The sequence below is a fragment of the Nerophis lumbriciformis genome, linkage group LG24 (assembly GCF_033978685.3).
Source record: "Nerophis lumbriciformis linkage group LG24, RoL_Nlum_v2.1, whole genome shotgun sequence".
Lineage (NCBI taxonomy): Eukaryota > Metazoa > Chordata > Actinopteri > Syngnathiformes > Syngnathidae > Nerophis > Nerophis lumbriciformis.
This window is the reverse complement of record NC_084571.2, coordinates 27,847,501-27,865,942: the sequence shown is the minus strand read 5'-3', so window position 1 is coordinate 27,865,942 and position 18,442 is coordinate 27,847,501. Positions and strand designations below refer to the sequence as shown.

The following is an 18,442-nucleotide window of genomic DNA, read 5'->3' as shown; positions in this document are numbered from 1 at the left end:
GTTGCACTCTTCAAAGGTCGAGTCGGGTCCACCTGGCCTGAGCTCCATGAGAATCTTCTGCGGCGTTATCTGAGTGACGTCGTCAGCCTCCCCCGACGCTTTGTCACTAAGCGGCTTGTCCTCCTGGACCACCAAAGTGCTGCCGGGCGACTCCAGATCTGCCTCGGAGCAGCCTCCGTCCAGAAGATTCTGCTTCAGGTCACAGCGAGACACACCGGCTCCTCCCATGCCAAATGTCTGGAACAAAGACATTATCCGATACCAGAGTTACCGTGAAAATCTGCCTCTTTTAGAGAAGGTTTTCATGACTTCATTAAAGGGGAACATTATCACCAGACCTATGTAAGCGTCAATATATACCTTGATGTTGCAGAAAAAAGACCATATTTTTTTTTAACTGATTTCCGAACTCTAAATGGGTGAATTTTGGCGAATTAAACGCCTTTCTAATATTCGCTCTCGGAGCGTTGACGTCACAACGTGACGTCACATCAGGAAGCGATCCGCTATTTTCTCAAACACAGAGTCAAATCAGCTATGTTATTTTCCGTTTTTTCGACTGTTTTCCGTACCTTGGAGACTCATGCCTCGTCGGTGTGTTGTCGGAGGGTGTAACAACACGAACAGGGACGGATTCAAGTTGCACCAGTGGCCCAAAGATGCGAAAGTGGCAAGAAATTGGACGTTTGTTCCGCACACTTTACCGACGAAAGCTATGCTACGACAGAGATGGCAAGAATGTGTGGATATCCTGCGACACTCAAAGCAGATGCATTTCCAACGATAAAGTCAAAGAAATCTGCCGCTAGACCCCCATTGAATCTGCCGGAGTGTGTGAGCAATTCAGGGACAAAGGACCTCGGTAGCACGGCAAGCAATGGTGGCAGTTTGTTACCGCAGACGAGCGAGCTAAACCCCCTGGATGTCTTGGCTCACATCGACCCTAGCTTCCCTGGCCTGCTGACATCAACTCCAAAACTGGACAGATCAGCTTTCAGGAAAAGAGCACGGATGAGGGTATGTCTACAGAATATATTAATTGATGAAAATTGGGCTGTCTGCACTCTCAAAGTGCATGTTGTTGCCAAATGTATTTCATATGCTGTAAACCTAGTTCATAGTTGTTAGTTTCCTTTAATGCCAAACAAACACATACCAATCGTTGGTTAGAAGGCGATTGCCGAATTCGTCCTCGCTTTCTCCCGTGTCGCTGGCTGTCGTGTTGTTTTCGTCGGTTTCGCTTGCATGCGGTTCAAACCGATATGGCTCAATAGCTTCAGTTTCTTCTTCAATTTCGTTTTCGCTACCTGCCTCCACACTACAACCATCCGTTTCAATACATTCGTAATCTGTTGAATCGCTTAAGCCGCTGAAATCCGAGTTTGAATCCGAGCTAATGTCGCTATAGCTTGCTGTTCTTTCCGCCATGTTTGTTTGTGTTGGCTTCACTATGTGGCGTCACAGGAAAATGGACGGGTGTATATAACGATGGTTAAAATCAGGCACTTTTAAGCTTTTTTTAGGGATATTGCGTGATGGGTAAAATTTTGAAAAAAACTTCAAAAAATATAATAAGCCACTGGGAACTGATTTTTAATGGTTTTAACCATTCTGAAATTGTGATAATGTTCCCCTTTAAGGAAAAACACTGTTCTCATGGACATGATTGGGCCTCTGATCCCCCTATAGCGGGGGTCTGGAACCTGGAGCTTTTTCAGAAATGTATGAAAATAGAAAAGGAGGGGGATGGGGGAAATATTTTTGTTTTAATAGGGTTTCTGTAGGAGGACAACATGACACACAACTCCCTAAATTCCACTGTTTATATTGAACATGATTCTCTGTATTTGGTGAACGCCGTTTTGTCCTACTAATTTTGGCGGTCCTCGAACTCACTTTCTTCAACGATGCCAGAGAAAGACGTGTTTTATGCCACTCATTCTTTGTCTCATTTTGTCCACCAAACGTTTCATGCTGTGCGTGAATGCACAAAGGTGAGTGTGGAAGTCGCTTCCTGGCGGTCCCACTGACAGACACTTCGCAGGGTCCAAGCTTGCAGGTTTTAACAGAGTTTTAATTATCATATGTTTTTATCCAAAGTTTTCTCTCTCAGAACGTGACTTTTCAGTCACGTCCGTATCCTCTCTCCTTCTGCTCCCGGCCGCTTACTGTAAAAGACAACAGATGATTAGATTAACAAGTACCACCTGTGAAATCTAATCACCTGCCAGCTGTGTCTCGCCGTCAGCACATGCCCCGCCCCTGCCCGATGGTGCTCGTCCTCAGCACCCCGGACAGCGGCGGTGACTTTTGCTCCTACAGGCAGCGCTGACTACACCTTATCAAGTATATTTGGTCAGTGCATGACTGCAAGCTAATCGATGCTAACATGCTATTTAGGCTAGCTATATGTACGTATTGCATCATTACGCCTCACTTGTAGGTAAATTTGAGCTCATTTAATTTCCTACGTCTCATTATCTGTATGTAATATTGGCTACATTTCTGATAGTGGTTTGTGTGCCGTTAAAGACCACAGCAAACGTAACCCAGCTTGCATAGATTGTTATAAATTTATTAGAAGAAGACAGCCCGCCATTTCCTTTAACTTGGACACACCATTCTAAGCCGATAATTTAGAGGCGTTATCTCACCCCCTGAGAAGCCTGCGTTTTACTAATGTTTTACAATGTTGTAAAAAAGGGGTAGAATAAATATTACATTTCAACATTTCTGTCAAAAAAGATTTGCGTCTGCCTGTGACACATAGTCATTTTGATAGTAGGCTAATTGTTAGAATGATTATGTATAAGTTATCACACAACTCTTATGCTTAAAGGCCGTTGCTATAGTTATTATCTATTGTGGTCAAGTTGTACTGTTCTATCTGTGCAAATGCACACAACTTCCACTGCAAGTTGTCTCGCAGCATCAGTTTCTGTCTTCCAGCCCGCTACGGACTTCAAGTACCTCAACGAAGTTAAGACGACCACACGCAGACAAAGCAGAGCCAGGGCGAAATCTCGAGCTCAAGCACATTTGCATTCTGAGTAATCACGTATTGTGTTACTGGGGCTGCTTGCATAATATGTGTGACCACTCCCTTTAGAGGCAGCCTCAGTGATGTTGACTAGGGAACTCCCGAATAAATAGAGGAGCGCGTGGGACTGTCCCTCAGAGCGTGGTGGAAGACTGTAACTGAGTGTGCAGCCCCAAACGTTTCTCCTCATGAGCAAAATTGAACTCTGTCTCTGTTTGATTCCTTGCTTCTTGTCTCGTTTAATAGATAGTTCGATGTTTGAACTTGACACTAATATAGACACTTATATAATGTGTTGACTTCATTATATCACTTATAGAAGGCTTTTAATTTTTTGCGGCTCCAGACAGATTTATTTTAAATTTTTCGGTCTAATATGACTCTTTCAACATTTTGGGTTGCCGACCCTTGCCCTATAGGTAAAGGAATTGAATATTTTAATGCTAACTACACATGTTGCTAGCATGCACATACACCTAATGAAATGAGTATAGTGATCTTCCAATCATATTTCGGCATGCAAACTATCATATAGTCACAAATTAGTTTTAAAGTACCACAAATATACAGGGTCACACAAATACAGCCCTGATGCGAGAGTGTGGGGTATTTGCAAGTGGCAATACTCATCAAGATAGGCCAGTGAAGGAGCCGTTACCACGGGAACCGGAGTCAAATGGTACAAGAACAACCCAAAGCCCCTTTGGAAAAGTATATCAGTCTTTGGAAAGAAAGTGAGGACAGACATTTTGCAAGGACCAATAAGGGGAAATATGTCTCCTTTTCACTACTTGAGGCCATGAGGGAATTGTATTTCTTTGCTTTAAACAAAATAAATCTAAGGCCCTGTCTACATTAAGCCGGATAACTCCTTAAACAAATAATTATTTAGCCGAAGCCCCGTGTCAGCCACACTAAACCATCGTTTAAGTTTTTTACACGGGTATGTACGCCGTGTATTTCTTGAATCTCCGGCTCTTAGCTTTTTCTCATCGATCGTTTACAAACTGAGTTCAGAGAGGAAGTGATGGCAGAAAGACCACACCCCACACAGGAAGTGACGTCAGAAAGAACGCGCCACAGCCAGCTTCATAATAAAGCGGTTTCGTAACTCGGAGCTAACCACTGGAAATATGGAGGCGAGTCATTCAGACACGCCCGTGTTTCTCATTCTTCTACATGTACAGACGCTTGTGGAAATCACACATGAATACATTAAGAGAAGAAAACGCGCGATTTGCAGCTATTTGGGATACAACACATCTCAGATGACAAGAGAACTGTCGAATGTCCAGGTCAGCTGTGATTCTACAAACCCCGTTTCCATATGAGTTGGGAAATTGTGCTAGATGTAAATATAAACGGAATACAATGATTTGAAAATAATTTTCAACCCATATGTTGAATATGCTACAAAGACAACATATTTGATGTTCAAACTGATAAACATTTTTTTTTTTTGCAAATAATCATTAACTTTAGAATTTGATGCCAGCAACACGTGACAAAGAAGTTGGGGAAGGTGGCAATAAATACTGATAAAGTTGAGGAATGCTCATCAAACACTTATTTGGAACATCCCACAGGTGAACAGGCAAATTGGGAACAGGTGGGTGCCATGATTGGGTATAATAGTAGATTCCATGAAATGCTCAGTCATTCACAAACAAGGATGGGGCGAGGGTCACCACTTTGTCAACAAATGCGTGAGCAAATTGTTGAACAGTTTAAGAAAAACCTTTCTCAACCAGCTATTGCAAGGAATTTAGGGATTTCACCATCTACGGTCCGTAATATCATCAAAGGGTTCAGAGAATCTGGAGAAATCACTGCATGTAAGCAGCAAAGCCCGTGACCTTCAATCCCTCGGGCTGTACTGCATCAACAAGCGACATCAGTGTGTAAAGAATATCACCACATGGGCTCGGGAACACTTCAGAAACCCACTGTCAGTAACTACAGTTGGTCGCTACATCTGTAAGTGCAAGTTAAAACTCTCCTATGCAAGGCGAAAACCGTTTATCAACAACACCCAGAAACGCCGTCGGCTTTGCTGGGCCTGAGCTCATCTAAGATGGACTGATACAAAGTGGAAAAGTGTTCTGTGGTCTGACGAGTCCACATTTCAAATTGTTTTTGGAAACTGTGGACGTCGTGTCCTCCGGACCAAAGAGGAAAAGAACCATCCGGATTGTTATAGGCACAAAGTTGAAAAGCCAGCATCTGTGATGGTATGGGGGTGTATTAGTGCCCAAGACATGGGTAACTTACACATCTGTGAAGGCACCATTAATGCTGAAAGGTACATACAGGTTTTGGAGCAACATATGTTGCCATCCAAGCAACGTTACCATGGATGCCCCTGCTTATTTCAGCAAGACAAGGCCAAGCCATGTGTTACATCAACGTGGCTTCATAGTAAAAGAGTGCGAGTACTAACTGGCCTGCCTGTAGTCCAGACCTGTCTCCCATTGAAAATGTGTGGCGCATTATGAAGCCTAAAATACCACAACGGAGACCCCCGGACTGTTGAACAACTTAAGCTGTACATCAAGCAAGAATGGGAAAGAATTCCACCTGAGAAGCTTAAAAAATCAGTTCCCAAACGTTTACTGAGTGTTGTTAAAAGGAAAGGCCATGTAACACAGTGGTGAACATGCCCTTTCCCAACTACTTTGGCACGTGTTGCAGTCATGAAATTCTAAGTTAGTTATTATTTGCTAAAAAAAATAAAGTTTATGAGTTTGAACACCAAATATCTTGTCTTTGTAGTGCATTCAATTGAATATGGGTTGAAAATGATTTGCAAATCATTGTATTCCGTTTATATTTACATCTAACACAATTTCCCAACTCATATGGAAACGGGGTTTGTATGTTGTGAACTCAACGTCTAAGTTCAGAGTATATAAAGTCACCAAAAACTAATGGACAATGAAGGTGAAGGCAAAAGAGTGAGGAGTGTCCTGACCAGATATCTAGATCCCTAGATTTGATTGATGTAAAATGTTCTTTATCACATTGTTTACTTTCACCTGTCCATTAAAGATTTGATTAATTTATGATGGCTCAGGTGTGATTCACTACAATAGGGCCCCACAGCACACTGGATTCCAGTTAATTGAAATACCACAACACTGGATATTGTTCAGATAAGTTAAATTAAATTTAAGAACTTGCACACAAAGCAACACTGACGTGCGCATTTTTCGCGGATGCGTACTAGGTTGCGTTGTGCTGGCGGATGGCGGACGGAGGGGGGATGTGGTCTTAAACGACGACATTGTGTGTGTGTGTGTGTGTGGACAAGGATAAGGTTAGGTGGGATTTACCCTGGATAAACCTAGTGTAGAAAGGGCCTAAGATGGTGAATCTGAACATTAACAATGACTCGGTGAGCTTCATAAGAGATTAAACAAACACTCAGAGGGTAAAAAGTTATCTTCCCTTCAATTTGGTGACCCCGACGTGGCAAATGGCTGAGTACACATCCGGTTTCCACTTTGTTGTGGTGGAAAAGGAGGACAAGTGTGATTTTCAATCCAAATTAATTTCAATGGAAGAATGCATGTTTTCTTGAAATATTACTCTGGGGAGAGGTGTGGTCAGCGCTGCTTGCAGGAGGAAAAGTCACCGCTGCTGTCCGTGGTACGGAGGACGAGCACCATCAGGCAGGGGCGGGGCATGTGCTGACGGCGAGACACAGCTGGTAGGTGATTAGATGTCACAGGTGGTTCGTGTAAATCTAATCATCTGTTGTCTTTAACAGTAAGCGGCCGGGAGCAGAGGGAGAGAGAGGTTACGGACACGACTGAAAAGTCACGTTCTGGGAGATGAAAACTATTGATAAAACATATGATCATTAAAACTTTGTTAAAACCTGCAAGCTGGGATCCTGTGAAGTGTCTGTCAGTGGGACCGCTAGGAAGCAACTTCCACAATTACATAGAGTGCAAAGATGAACAATGTTGCAAGAGGACAAAGGAGGGTGTGTCGGAGTCATCATTAACAATAGCTGAAGCAACTTACAGCAGCAGTAAATCTCTAAGAAGCAGTTGTCGTTGGTCAAATGTCAATGACATTCCAAGGCATGGGGTTAGTATAGCAGACCTGACAAGGTATAGTAAGGGTGCAGGTGATTACTTTCCTGCTATGAAGACAGTGCAATAAATTAACCATGGAGAGATGCAGGAAGCTGTGTCCCGTGAGGAAAGGTAATAATGAGGCTGAAAAGGTGTTGAAAAAGATTAAGATTGCTTCCACGAAATGGATTCATCTTCTTAAAAAAAACAGTACAAAAATACAGTAACAAACAAAATACTCTGGCCGAGATGATGTAATCAGGAAACATCGATTGTCTGAATGACTTACCAATCATCCATCCATCCATCCATCTTCTTCCGCTTATCCGAGGTCGGGTCGCGGGAGCAGCAGCCTAAGCGCTGATTCTCCACTTCGTGCGCGAAGTCTGGGCTTCCCTTATGGCGTCACATTAGTGCCAAAAATCCGAGCGCATAAAAACTGTTATCGCGCGCTGATTCTCCACTGCGCAAAAGGGTGTCGCGCGCGCGCGGCGCCTTTCTGCGCGCGCGCGACGCCTTTCTGCGCGCTCTCTGTGTACTCCTGGCATCTCTCCTCGCGCTGTCATGCTTCTTTTTGGCACTTTGGGGGCGGGTATGCTTAGACGGCCCCTCCTTTCTGATTGGCTGTGAGCATTTTTCACATGACCAATCATATGACATCTAGCCTCAATCATTACATTGATGTCAATGGTACATGTACTAATTAAATTACCATAACTTGCTCGATTTTCGACCAATTTACAAACGGTTTGCCTTGTTACAAAACTTATTACATGTAGATATGACATAAGATGCTGTACCTGTTGAAATTACCTCTTTCGCTTTAAAAAAAAATTACTTAATTGTGCAACATAGTTGTGTAGGGTCAGTGTTAGTCAGTTCTCTGATTATTTTAAACTGTTTCAGAATACATTATTAAAAGCTATTTTTAACATTTTAAAATGTATGTTATTGCTGGTGGACCAGTTCTGGCTGAAAGATGTGATTATGGTGTTTGTTGTCTTATTATTTATTTGGGTCACATTTTGTATTACCCTGTATTGTGTTTATGTGGTATGAAATAACCTTCATCAGTGCGCGACATGTTTTTATCCACTTCTTCCTCCGTAAATCTTGATACATATTGACGATGACCCGCCCTGCTATACTTCTGATTGGCTCTGAGCATTTTTCAGCATTTTTCGCCTGACCAATCAGAAAGAAGGGGCCGTCTAAGCATACCCGCCCCCAAAGTGCCAAAAAGAAACATGACAGCGCGAGGAGAGATGCCAGGAGTACACAGAGAGCGCGCAGAAAGGCAAAAGGGTGTCGCGCGCGCGCACGAAGTGGAGAATCAGCGCGCGATAACAGTTTTTATGCGCTCGGATTTTTGGCACTAATGTGACGCCATAAAGGAAGCCCAGACTTCCCTCTCCCCAGCCACTTAGTCCAGCTCTTCCTGGGGGATCCCGAGGCCTTCCCAGGCCAGCCGGGAGACATAGTCTTCCCAACGTATCCTGAGTCTTCCCCGTGGCCTCCTACCGGTCGGACGTGCCCGGGTGGCATCCTGACCAGATGCCCGAACCACCTCATCTGGCTCCTCTCGATGTGGAGGAGCAGCGGCTTTACTTTGAGCTCCCCCCGGATGACAGAGCTTCTCACCCTCTCTCTAAGGGAGAGCCCCGCCACTCGGCGGAGGAAACTCATTTCGGGCGCTTGTACCCGTGATCTTGTCCTTTCGGTCATAACCCAAAGCTCATGACCATTGGTGAGGATGGGAACGTAGATCGACCGGTAAATTGAGAGCTTTGCCTTCCGGCTCAGCTCCTTCTTCACCACAACGGATCGATACAGCGTCCGCATTACTGAAGACGCCGCATCGATCCGCCTGTCGATCTCACGATCCACTCTTCCCTCCCTCGTGAACAAGACTCCGAGGTACTTGAACTCCTCCACTTGGGGCAGGGTCTCCTCCGCAACCCATAGATGGCACTCCACCCTTTTCCGGGCGAGAACCATGGACTCGGACTTGGAGGTGCTGATTCTCATCCCAGTCGCTTCACACTCAGCTGCGAACCGATCCAGTGAGAGCTGAATATCCTGGCCAGATGAAGCCATCAGGACCACATCATCTGCAAAAAAGCAGAGACCTAATCCTGCAGCCACCAAACCGGATCCCCTCAACGTCTTGACTGCGCCTAGAAATTCTGTCCATAAAAGTTATGAACAGAATCGGAGACAAAGGGCAGCCTTGGCGGAGTCCAACTCTCACTGGAAACGTGTCCGACTTACTGCCGGCAATGCGGACCAAGCTCTGACACTGATCGTACAGGGAGCGGACCGCCACAATGACTTACCAATCAAATTGACTTAAAATAAAATTAGGATGGGAAAGGATTGCTTTGAAGTCCCCATTGCAATTTTCGCAGGTAAGCCAACGGATTGACCTTTGGTTGGTTCAGCATTGATAAATACAGTTTTAAAAGTTTAATAATTAACGTAATTTCTGTGATGTATCCGCAGTGCACAAAAGACTCAAGTGAGAGGAGACCGACACTGTAACAGTGAAGAAAGGCGTTGTCGCCCAGTGGGTGCATGCCATTCACTTTGATCAGTTAGACCGGGTGTCGCCAACCCGCGGCTCTACAGCTGCATGCGGCTCTTTAGTGCCGCCCTAGTGGCTCCCTGGAGCTTTTTAAAAAATGTACGAAAATGGAAAAAGATGAGGGGAAAAATATATTTTTGGTTTTAATATGGTTTCTGTAGGAGGACAAACATGACACATTGAGGAGGGTAGCAGCAACCGTGCCACACAAAAAACTACAAATGGGCTGACTTGTTTTACAGCTTACATCAATCCCCCTTTCACCAAAGAGACGGAAGTCGATGCGAACGCTTGCGTGCTGCCATAAAACAAAAAGAAGAAGAAGAAGAACGTCAACGGGAAATTACTGCTATCATGGCCAAAGCTCCAAAACAACCAAAGAAACGAAAAGTTTTGTCTGAGGAGACAAAAAAGAGCTCAAAGACGAGGAATTTGAGACCGATGCTGCCTTGGCTCTGTTCCTGCTGGACTAGTAAATTACTTTCGATGCTCAAATCAAAATGATAATGCTAATGTTAACTATCGGAAATTTGCGTGGTAGCAAGAAATAGCCACCAGCGTGATAGTTTCACTACTACTTCCTTCCAGAATCCGTTGCGATACATTCTTGGGAGTAGCGTCATGTTTGTAGCGCAATCCAATATAATTTCTTGTTAGCGTCTGCTATTTAACATCAGTATAGCCATTAAAGATGTAATGTTTGTGCCAGTATTACAGAGGACATCATGTCAGTATGACGCTATATGCACAAGTCACCAAGGGAAATGTGGTCTTTTCCTGGTAAAACACCACCGCATTGGTCCACTGGCGCCGCCAAAATCAACCAAAACTGAAAGTTCTTAGACCAGTGGTTCTTAACCTTGTTGGAGGTACCGAACCCCACCAGTTTCATATGCGCATTCACCGAACCCTTCTTTAGTGAAAAATAAAATGTTTTTTTTCAAATTCAAGACAAAGTTATATGTTTTTGGCAACACTTTCGTATGGGGAACATATTCTAAGTAACAAAGACTTAATTTAGAGTTATTTGGTTAGGGTTAGAAGGTTAGGGTTATAATAAGGCCATGCCAAATAAGGCATTAATAAGTACTTAATAATGACTACTGTATTTTTCGGACTATAAGTCGCCGTTTTTTTCATAGTTTGGCCGGGCTCCAGTGCGACTTATATATGTTTTTTTCCCCTTTTTTATTATGCATTTTCGGCAGGTGCGACTTATACACCGAAAAATACGGTAGTTAAGAGCCAATATGTTACTAATTTGCATGTTAATAAGCAACTAATTCATGGTGAATATGTTCCCCATACTACAGTGTTAAAGTGTTTTTTTACTGGTGCACAAAATGAACAGTGCATGAACATCACCTTGTTCAAAGAACAAAACCAACACAGTGCATAAACTCACAACAAAATACACACCTGCAAATCAGTGTGACTTCTGCTGTTGCCGTATCCGTAATACGCTGATAGGGAGAAGTTTTTATTTACACGATGAGTCGGGTGTGTCTTGACCTCCGCCTCACCCCTGAGCCCGACTCACCGAACCCCTAGGGTTCGATCAAACCCAAGTTAAGAACCACTGTCTTAGACTTAGTCGAACTTTAGTGGGGCTTTAATGGTATTTTTTAGCTTGAAGCACAGATTGCTTGTAACTAGGACCACACTATGTTTACACGTTTACATAGGAAAGGTCTGACTTGTACCCTGATATGAAAAGAACAGACAAATCTTCTCAGAATGTGTTGTCTTTTTTGTTTGCAACAGTGCCTCAGAGTGGACTATGGCATTGACCGCAAAACCTCCATCCTCGCTTTGCAACACAACAACCACATCCTGATTCAACAACCTGCAAGTTGACGAGTCCAATCTGATCTCTCTCTCTGTGTCCACTATTTGCTGTACATATCCTACCAAGTCAGACCTACACTGTTCCAATGTCAATTTCTCTGATCATTTTTGTCTGATCTTGAATGGGATTGTGCTGAAAATCTTAATTTCCCCTTGGGGATTAATAAAGTATTTCTGATTCTGATTCTTAAACCAGTGCCTCCATGGAAATGCCCCCCTCTACCTCAAAGAACTACTCACCCCCAAATCCTCCACACGACACCTCCGCTCCGGACAGGCTAACCTCCTCCAACCTCCGAGGACAAAGCTACGAACAATGGGAGACCGGGCTTTCTGCTCCGCCGCTCCCAGTCTGTGGAACGCTCTCCCTGACCACCTGAGGGCACCACAGACTGTGGATGCTTTTAAAAAAGGCTTAAAAACCCTTCTTTTTAAAAAAGCCTTTTTTTTTTTTTTTTTTAGATATATGCATACTAGTTCTAGCTATTAGGCTGTTCTAGTTTTTTATTTTTTGTATTTTTATTATCTTTTTATTTTTATTTTTTTAATACACTGTAGCACTTTGAGGTTGTTTACTCCAGTGTTTTCCAACCACTGTGCCGCGGCACACTAGTGTGCCGTGAGATAGAGTCTGGTGTGCCGTGGGAGAATATGTAATTTCGCCTATTTGGGTTGAAAATGTTTTTTGCAAACCAGTAATAATAATCTGCAAATGTGCCGTTGTTGAGTGTCGGTGCTGTCTGGAGCTCGGCAGAGTAACCATGTTGTTACTCTTCCATATCAGTAGGTGGCAGCAGGTAGCTAATTGCTTTGTAGATGTCGGGAACATGGTTTGTTGTGATCACAATATGCAGACGACAGCGTGCAGGTAAAAAGGCGTCCGTCAAATGCTTAAACCAGAAATAAACAAAAGGCGAGTGCCGCTAAGAAAAGGCATTGAAGCTTAGGGAAGGCTATGCAAAACTAAACTAAAACTGAGCTGGTTGCAAAGTAAACAAAAGCAGAATGCTGGAACACAGCAAAGACTTACGGCGGGCGTCCACAAATTACATCCGAACATGACATGACAATCAACAATGTACAGAAGACATGAAACTTCTACAGGAAAATACCAACAAAACAGGAAAAGCCACCAAAATAAGAGCGCAAGACAAGAACTAAAACACTACACACAGGAAGACGCCAAAAAAAAACAAATAAGTCACAGCGTGATGTGACAGTACTTTGAGACAAGAGCTATAGTCATGCATGGTTGGTTATGGTTTGAATTCTTATCCAAAACTTGCGAGAACAACTTTTTATTCTCAATATCAGCTACTGAGTTTAATGTTTTTATGTTTTCTGCTGGTGGTGTGCCTCCGCATTTTTTCAATGACAAAAATGTGTCTTGGCTCAAAAAAGGTTGAAAAACACTGGTTTACTCAATGTAAAGTGCTTTTTACAAATAAAATCGATTATTATTATTATAATTGAATGCACACTACACAAACAGCTCATTGGCATTAAAGCTACAGTACTAAAAACGTTAAATTCCAGCATCAAGACTATTTCTGACAACACACTTCTAAATAGAAACTTTAAGGGAAGAACAATAAAGTATGGAAACGTCAAGAGAAGAATGCAGTGGTGGAATGTCAGGAGGAGTTTCTGTCGGGACATATAGTGATATATAAGTGGGGGAGATAGGGAAGGTACCTCCTGGGAGCACCACGCACAGCTGGGGTGAACGGTCAAACACTGCTGACATGTCGTGGCTCCTCGCGACGTGCACACGTTGGACCCTGTGAGAGGGGAAACAAGTACCGCAAAACGTTCACACAGATGTTCCATTTCATTTCCTGCACGCTGCAGAGTGGCATAACAGCGCACAGCACGTTTCCTCCGTGATTCAGCAGGCAAGATAGCACTCGTCAGACGCCAGCTGCCAAGCAAACACGCCCCGTCGAGCCATGGCTGAGTCAGGGTGGACTTTTTAGTTGGACGATGGCAGCAGAATGCAACAATTTCCATAAAATAGTGTCATCAGCTTGTGGGTGTGGCCTAAAAAGTTAAACCTGGGTGTGAGGAGACTAGGGTTGTCTCAATACCAATATGTTGGTACCCGTACCAAAATGTATTTAGCTACTTTTCGATACTTTTCTAAATAAAGGGGACCACAAAAAATGGCATTTTTGGTTTTATTTTAATAAAAATCTTAGGGTACATTAAACATATGTTTATTATTATTGCAATCGAAAAACAAGTTTGTCCTTAAATAAAATAGTGGACATACTAGACAACTTGTCTTCTAGTAGTAAGTAAGCAAACAAATGCTCCTAATTTGTCTTCTGACATATGCAGTAACATATTGTGTCATTCCCATCCAATTATTTTGTCAAAATTATGAAGGACAAGCTGTACAAATTGATTATTACAAACCCCGTTTCCATATGAGTTGGGAAATTGTGTTAGATGTAAATATAAACGGAATACAATGATTTGCAAATCATTATCAACCCATATTCAGTTGAATATGCTACAAAGACAACATATTTGATGTTCAAACTGATAAACTTTTTTTTTTTTGCAAATAATCATTAACTTTAGAATTTGATGCCAGCAACACGTGACAAAGAAGTTGGGAAAGGTGGCAATAAATACTGATAAAGTTGAGGAATGCTCATCAAACACTTATTTGGAACATCCCACAGGTGAACAGGCAAATTGGGAACAGGTGGGTGCCATGATTGTGCATAAAAGTAGATTCCATGAAATGCTCAGTCATTCACAAACAAGGATGGGGCGAGAGTCACCACTTTGTCAACAAATGCATGAGCAAATTGTTGAACAGTTTAAGAAAAACCTTTCTCAACCAGCTATTGCAAGGAATTTAGGGATTTCACCATCTACGGAGTTCAGAGAATCTGGAGAAATCACTGCACGTAAGCAGCTAAGCCCGTGACCTTTGAACCCTCAGGCTGTACTGCATCAACAAGTGACATCAGTGTGTAAAGGATATTACCACATGGGCTCTGGAACACTTCAGAAACCCACTGTCAGTAACTACAGTTGGTCGCTACATCTGTAAGTTCAAGTTAAAACTCTCCTATGCGAGGCGAAAACCGTTTATCAACAACACCCAGAAACGCCGTCGGTTTCGCTGGACCTGAGCTCATCTAAGATGGACTGATACAAAGTGGAAAAGTGTTCTGTGGTCTGACGAGTCCACATTTCAAATTGTTTTTGGAAACTGTGGACGTCGTGTCCTCCGGACCAAAGAGGAAAAGAACCATCCGGATTGTTGTAGGCGCAAAGTTGAAAAGCCAGCATCTGTGATGGTATGGGGGTGCATTAGTGCCCAGGACATGGGTAACTTAACGTAACGTTACCATGGACGCCCCTGCTTATTTCAGCAAGACAATGCCAAGCCACGTGTTACATCAACGTGACTTCATAGTAAAAGAGTACGGGTACTAGACTGGTCTGCCTGTAGTCCAGACCTGTCTCCCATTGAAAAAGTGTGGCGCATTATGAAGCCTAAAATACCACAGCGGAGACCCCCGGACTGTTGAACAACTTAAGCTGTACATCAAGCAAGAATGGGAAAGAATTCCACCTGAGAAGCTTAAAAAATGTGTCTCCTCAGTTCCCAGACGTTTACTGAGTGTTGCTAAAAGGAAAGGCCATGTAACACAGTGGTGAACATGCCCTTTCCCAACTACTTTGTCACGTGTTGCAGCCATGAAATTCTAAGTTAATTATTATTTGCAAAAAAAAATAAAGTTTATGAGTTTGAACATCAAAAATCTTGTCTTTGTAGTGCATTCAATTGAATATGGGTTGAAAAGGATTTGCAAATCATTGTATTCCGTTTATATTTACATCTAACACAATTTCCCAACTCATATGGAAATGAGGTTTGTAATCTACTTGTTCATTTACTGTTAATATCTGGTTATTTTACGTTTCAACATGTTCTGTCTACACTTCTGTTAAAATTTAATAATCACTTATTCTTCTTTTGTTTGGATACTTTACATTAGTTTTGGATGATACCACAAATTTAGGTATCGATCCGATACCAAGTAGTTACAGGATCATACATTGGTCATAATTTAAGTTCCCCTGTGTCCAGGGACATATTTCCTGAGTTTATGAATATAGTATTAATTTAAAAAAAAAAAAAAAAAAAAAAGATTTTGTGACGATAAAAAATATAGATGTAATCATAGTAGTATCGACGAGATACGCTCTTGTACTTGGTATCATTACAGTGGATGTCAGGTGTAGATCCACCCATGGCATTTGTTTACATTGTGACGCCGGTGACCTATTGTATCCTCCTACGGTGTGTAGTGATGCATGTTTAGCTATTCCTCGTCCTGCAGGGATGATACTTGTAAGAAACATACATTACTTGTCGCCATGGAGGCGAGGATTAGTGATTCAGACGTAGCTGAAACACTGCCAACTGCGGATGGACATTAGCTGCTAACTAGCTAGCCATGTTTTAAAGCACCTCTTCCTGAGGGCGTTTCAGTGTTATAGCTTCACCTTTATCGTTAGTTTTTAGACCAAAATGCATCCATTCTCCCTTTTCTGTATACACACTGTGTCTGCTTGTAAGTACTCCGTGATTGTGCGCTGCCGAACATGCTCCTCTGCTCGTAAAAACCAGCAATGTCGCGACGACGCGCCGTCATGCCCGTTAAAAAAAATAATATGGCGAACCGGTACTTTTCAAACAGACTACAGTACCTGTGGAGCGGGGCGTGGTCTGCGGGCCTGGGTGTGTAAGGACCGGCCTCGAAGCACAGCTGGCAGGTGATTGGATTACCCAGCTGGGGAAGATCATCCAATCACCTGTCACGCTTATTAGAAGCAGCCGGGCTGAGACACCGTGGTTGGGAGTGGGAGTTCTGAGCAAACGCGCGCTGGACATGAACATACTGAAAAGTTGTGGAGCAGAGTGCTGTCCTGGCGTGTGCATACAAAATAAAAGATTGTTCAACCCAGACTCCCGGGCTTCCGAGAAGTGGTATCACGGTCAGGAGAACCCAAAAGAGGGAAACCCTCACAGTACCATTTTTGATTCATTAGTACTGTGATACTATACAAGTACTGGTATACCGTACAACCCTAGAAGAGACTAGTAAAAAGATGCATTCATGGTATATCATATTACTTTAACGCAGGCTATCCCCATACATCAATCCATATGTGGAGTAAAATGACAGACTGCATAGTGTAAAAAACATGTTTTGCACATTAGTAGTCATTTATTTATTATTACACATTCTTCATTCTTCTCTTTCCCTTATAGAACATGGTGCATGTCTAAATGGGAAGTAAACAAATGATCAGTAAAGGACATAGAGAAGGTAGGTGTAGGAGTAAATAAGTTTTGCTTCTTCCTATTTGATAAAACATGTGATGTACAGTCAAACATTGCAACTACTCTATAACGTGGATTTTTGTCAAATATTTTTAAAGCATCCATCCATCCATCCATTTTCTACCGCTTGTCCTGTTCGGGGTCGCGGGGGTGCTGGAGCCTATATATTCTTCTATTTAGTTTATCCGAAATTAAGCATGTTCAAGCATTAAAATGACTAAATGAACTAAAAATAATGATTCTACAGTATTATTGGCCACTATAAAGAAGAACAAAGTCAAATCTGCACCAACGGTATTTATCGCTGTTAATTGGTTCTGGGAAATTAATTTTCGCAAAGTAGGAATCATTTATAATAAATCAAATATTTTCATAGCTAGAGCATAAAAAAAATGTTTTCAACCTTTTAAGTATGTATTTTTTACATTACGACAGCCCTTTAAACATGAAGTAACGCCCTTCAGTCACCTTTAGACTCTTTTACTCCAGTCATTCTCAAATAGTGGGGCGGGGGCGGGGGGCCGCGTGTGACCCCGGGGAACATGCTTTATCAGTTACATGCAGTATCATGCTTCAAATCCCAAGCTGTGTATACAAAATATGCTCATTGTAGCCATTAATCTTATACACATATATGTATACTGTATGTATATATATATGTATATATATATATATATATATATATATATATATATATATATATATATATGTGTGTGTGTGTATAAGACATGTATAAAACATGCTCATTGTAACCATTAATCTTATGCACACACACGCACACACACCCATATATATGTATATATATATACACATATATATATATATATATATATATATACATATATACATACATATACATATACATATATATATACATATATATATACATATATATATATATATATATAATCAGCACAAATTGTTTTATTCATTTTTGTTTTGTGGGTCAAAGTGTTTTATATATTGTGCTCCTGAGTTAATGTTGCTGATCAATTTTAATTACATTAAAAAAAAAATATATTTTTTTCAGTATCAGTAAATATTTATAGTTTAAATAAGGAGATTCAATTGATTCACTGCACATCCTTTCTGTACTAAAACACAATTTAATAACGTTATTCTTTGTTGTAAGTCTATATTTATTTCACTTTTTTTGTTGTCTTTAGTGTTATTAAGGACACAGTGTTATGCAGAGGTGTACTTACAACAATTATTTATTGTCGCTGCGGGGGGCAGGGCGAGAAATTATTTTTTATTTTTCGGGACTGCTTCAATCCGATAAAAAAGCCGAGCCAATCAGTGGCCACGATACTAAAATGCGCGCTCTGATCTCATCCAGTGGTTACTACTACTATAGTGTTGATATGTTTAGTTCATTTAGCCTTTTTTTTCCCCCTTAAAATATTTAATTCGGGTCAAAAATACATATAATATGTTTTAAAAAATGTTCCTGAACAATATGCGCAATATGGCGAGGTACGACTTTATATTGTTTTCTTTGAAGGATGGTAGTT

At 41.9% G+C, this 18,442-nt stretch overlaps 1 protein-coding gene across 1 annotated transcript in view; it reads right to left on the bottom strand.

Annotated features, from left to right (window-relative positions):
• The window catches only part of LOC133620405 (integrin beta-3-like), a 60,931-nt gene that overhangs the window by 40,341 nt on the left and 2,148 nt on the right, over positions 1 to 18,442 (bottom strand). Inside the window, exons 2-3 of the mRNA XM_061981883.1 lie at positions 13,250 to 13,335; positions 33 to 237 (exon numbers count right to left, since the gene is read on the bottom strand). Coding sequence (XP_061837867.1) covers positions 33 to 237; positions 13,250 to 13,335 — 291 coding nt within the window. The remainder of the gene's footprint in view (positions 1 to 32; positions 238 to 13,249; positions 13,336 to 18,442) is intronic.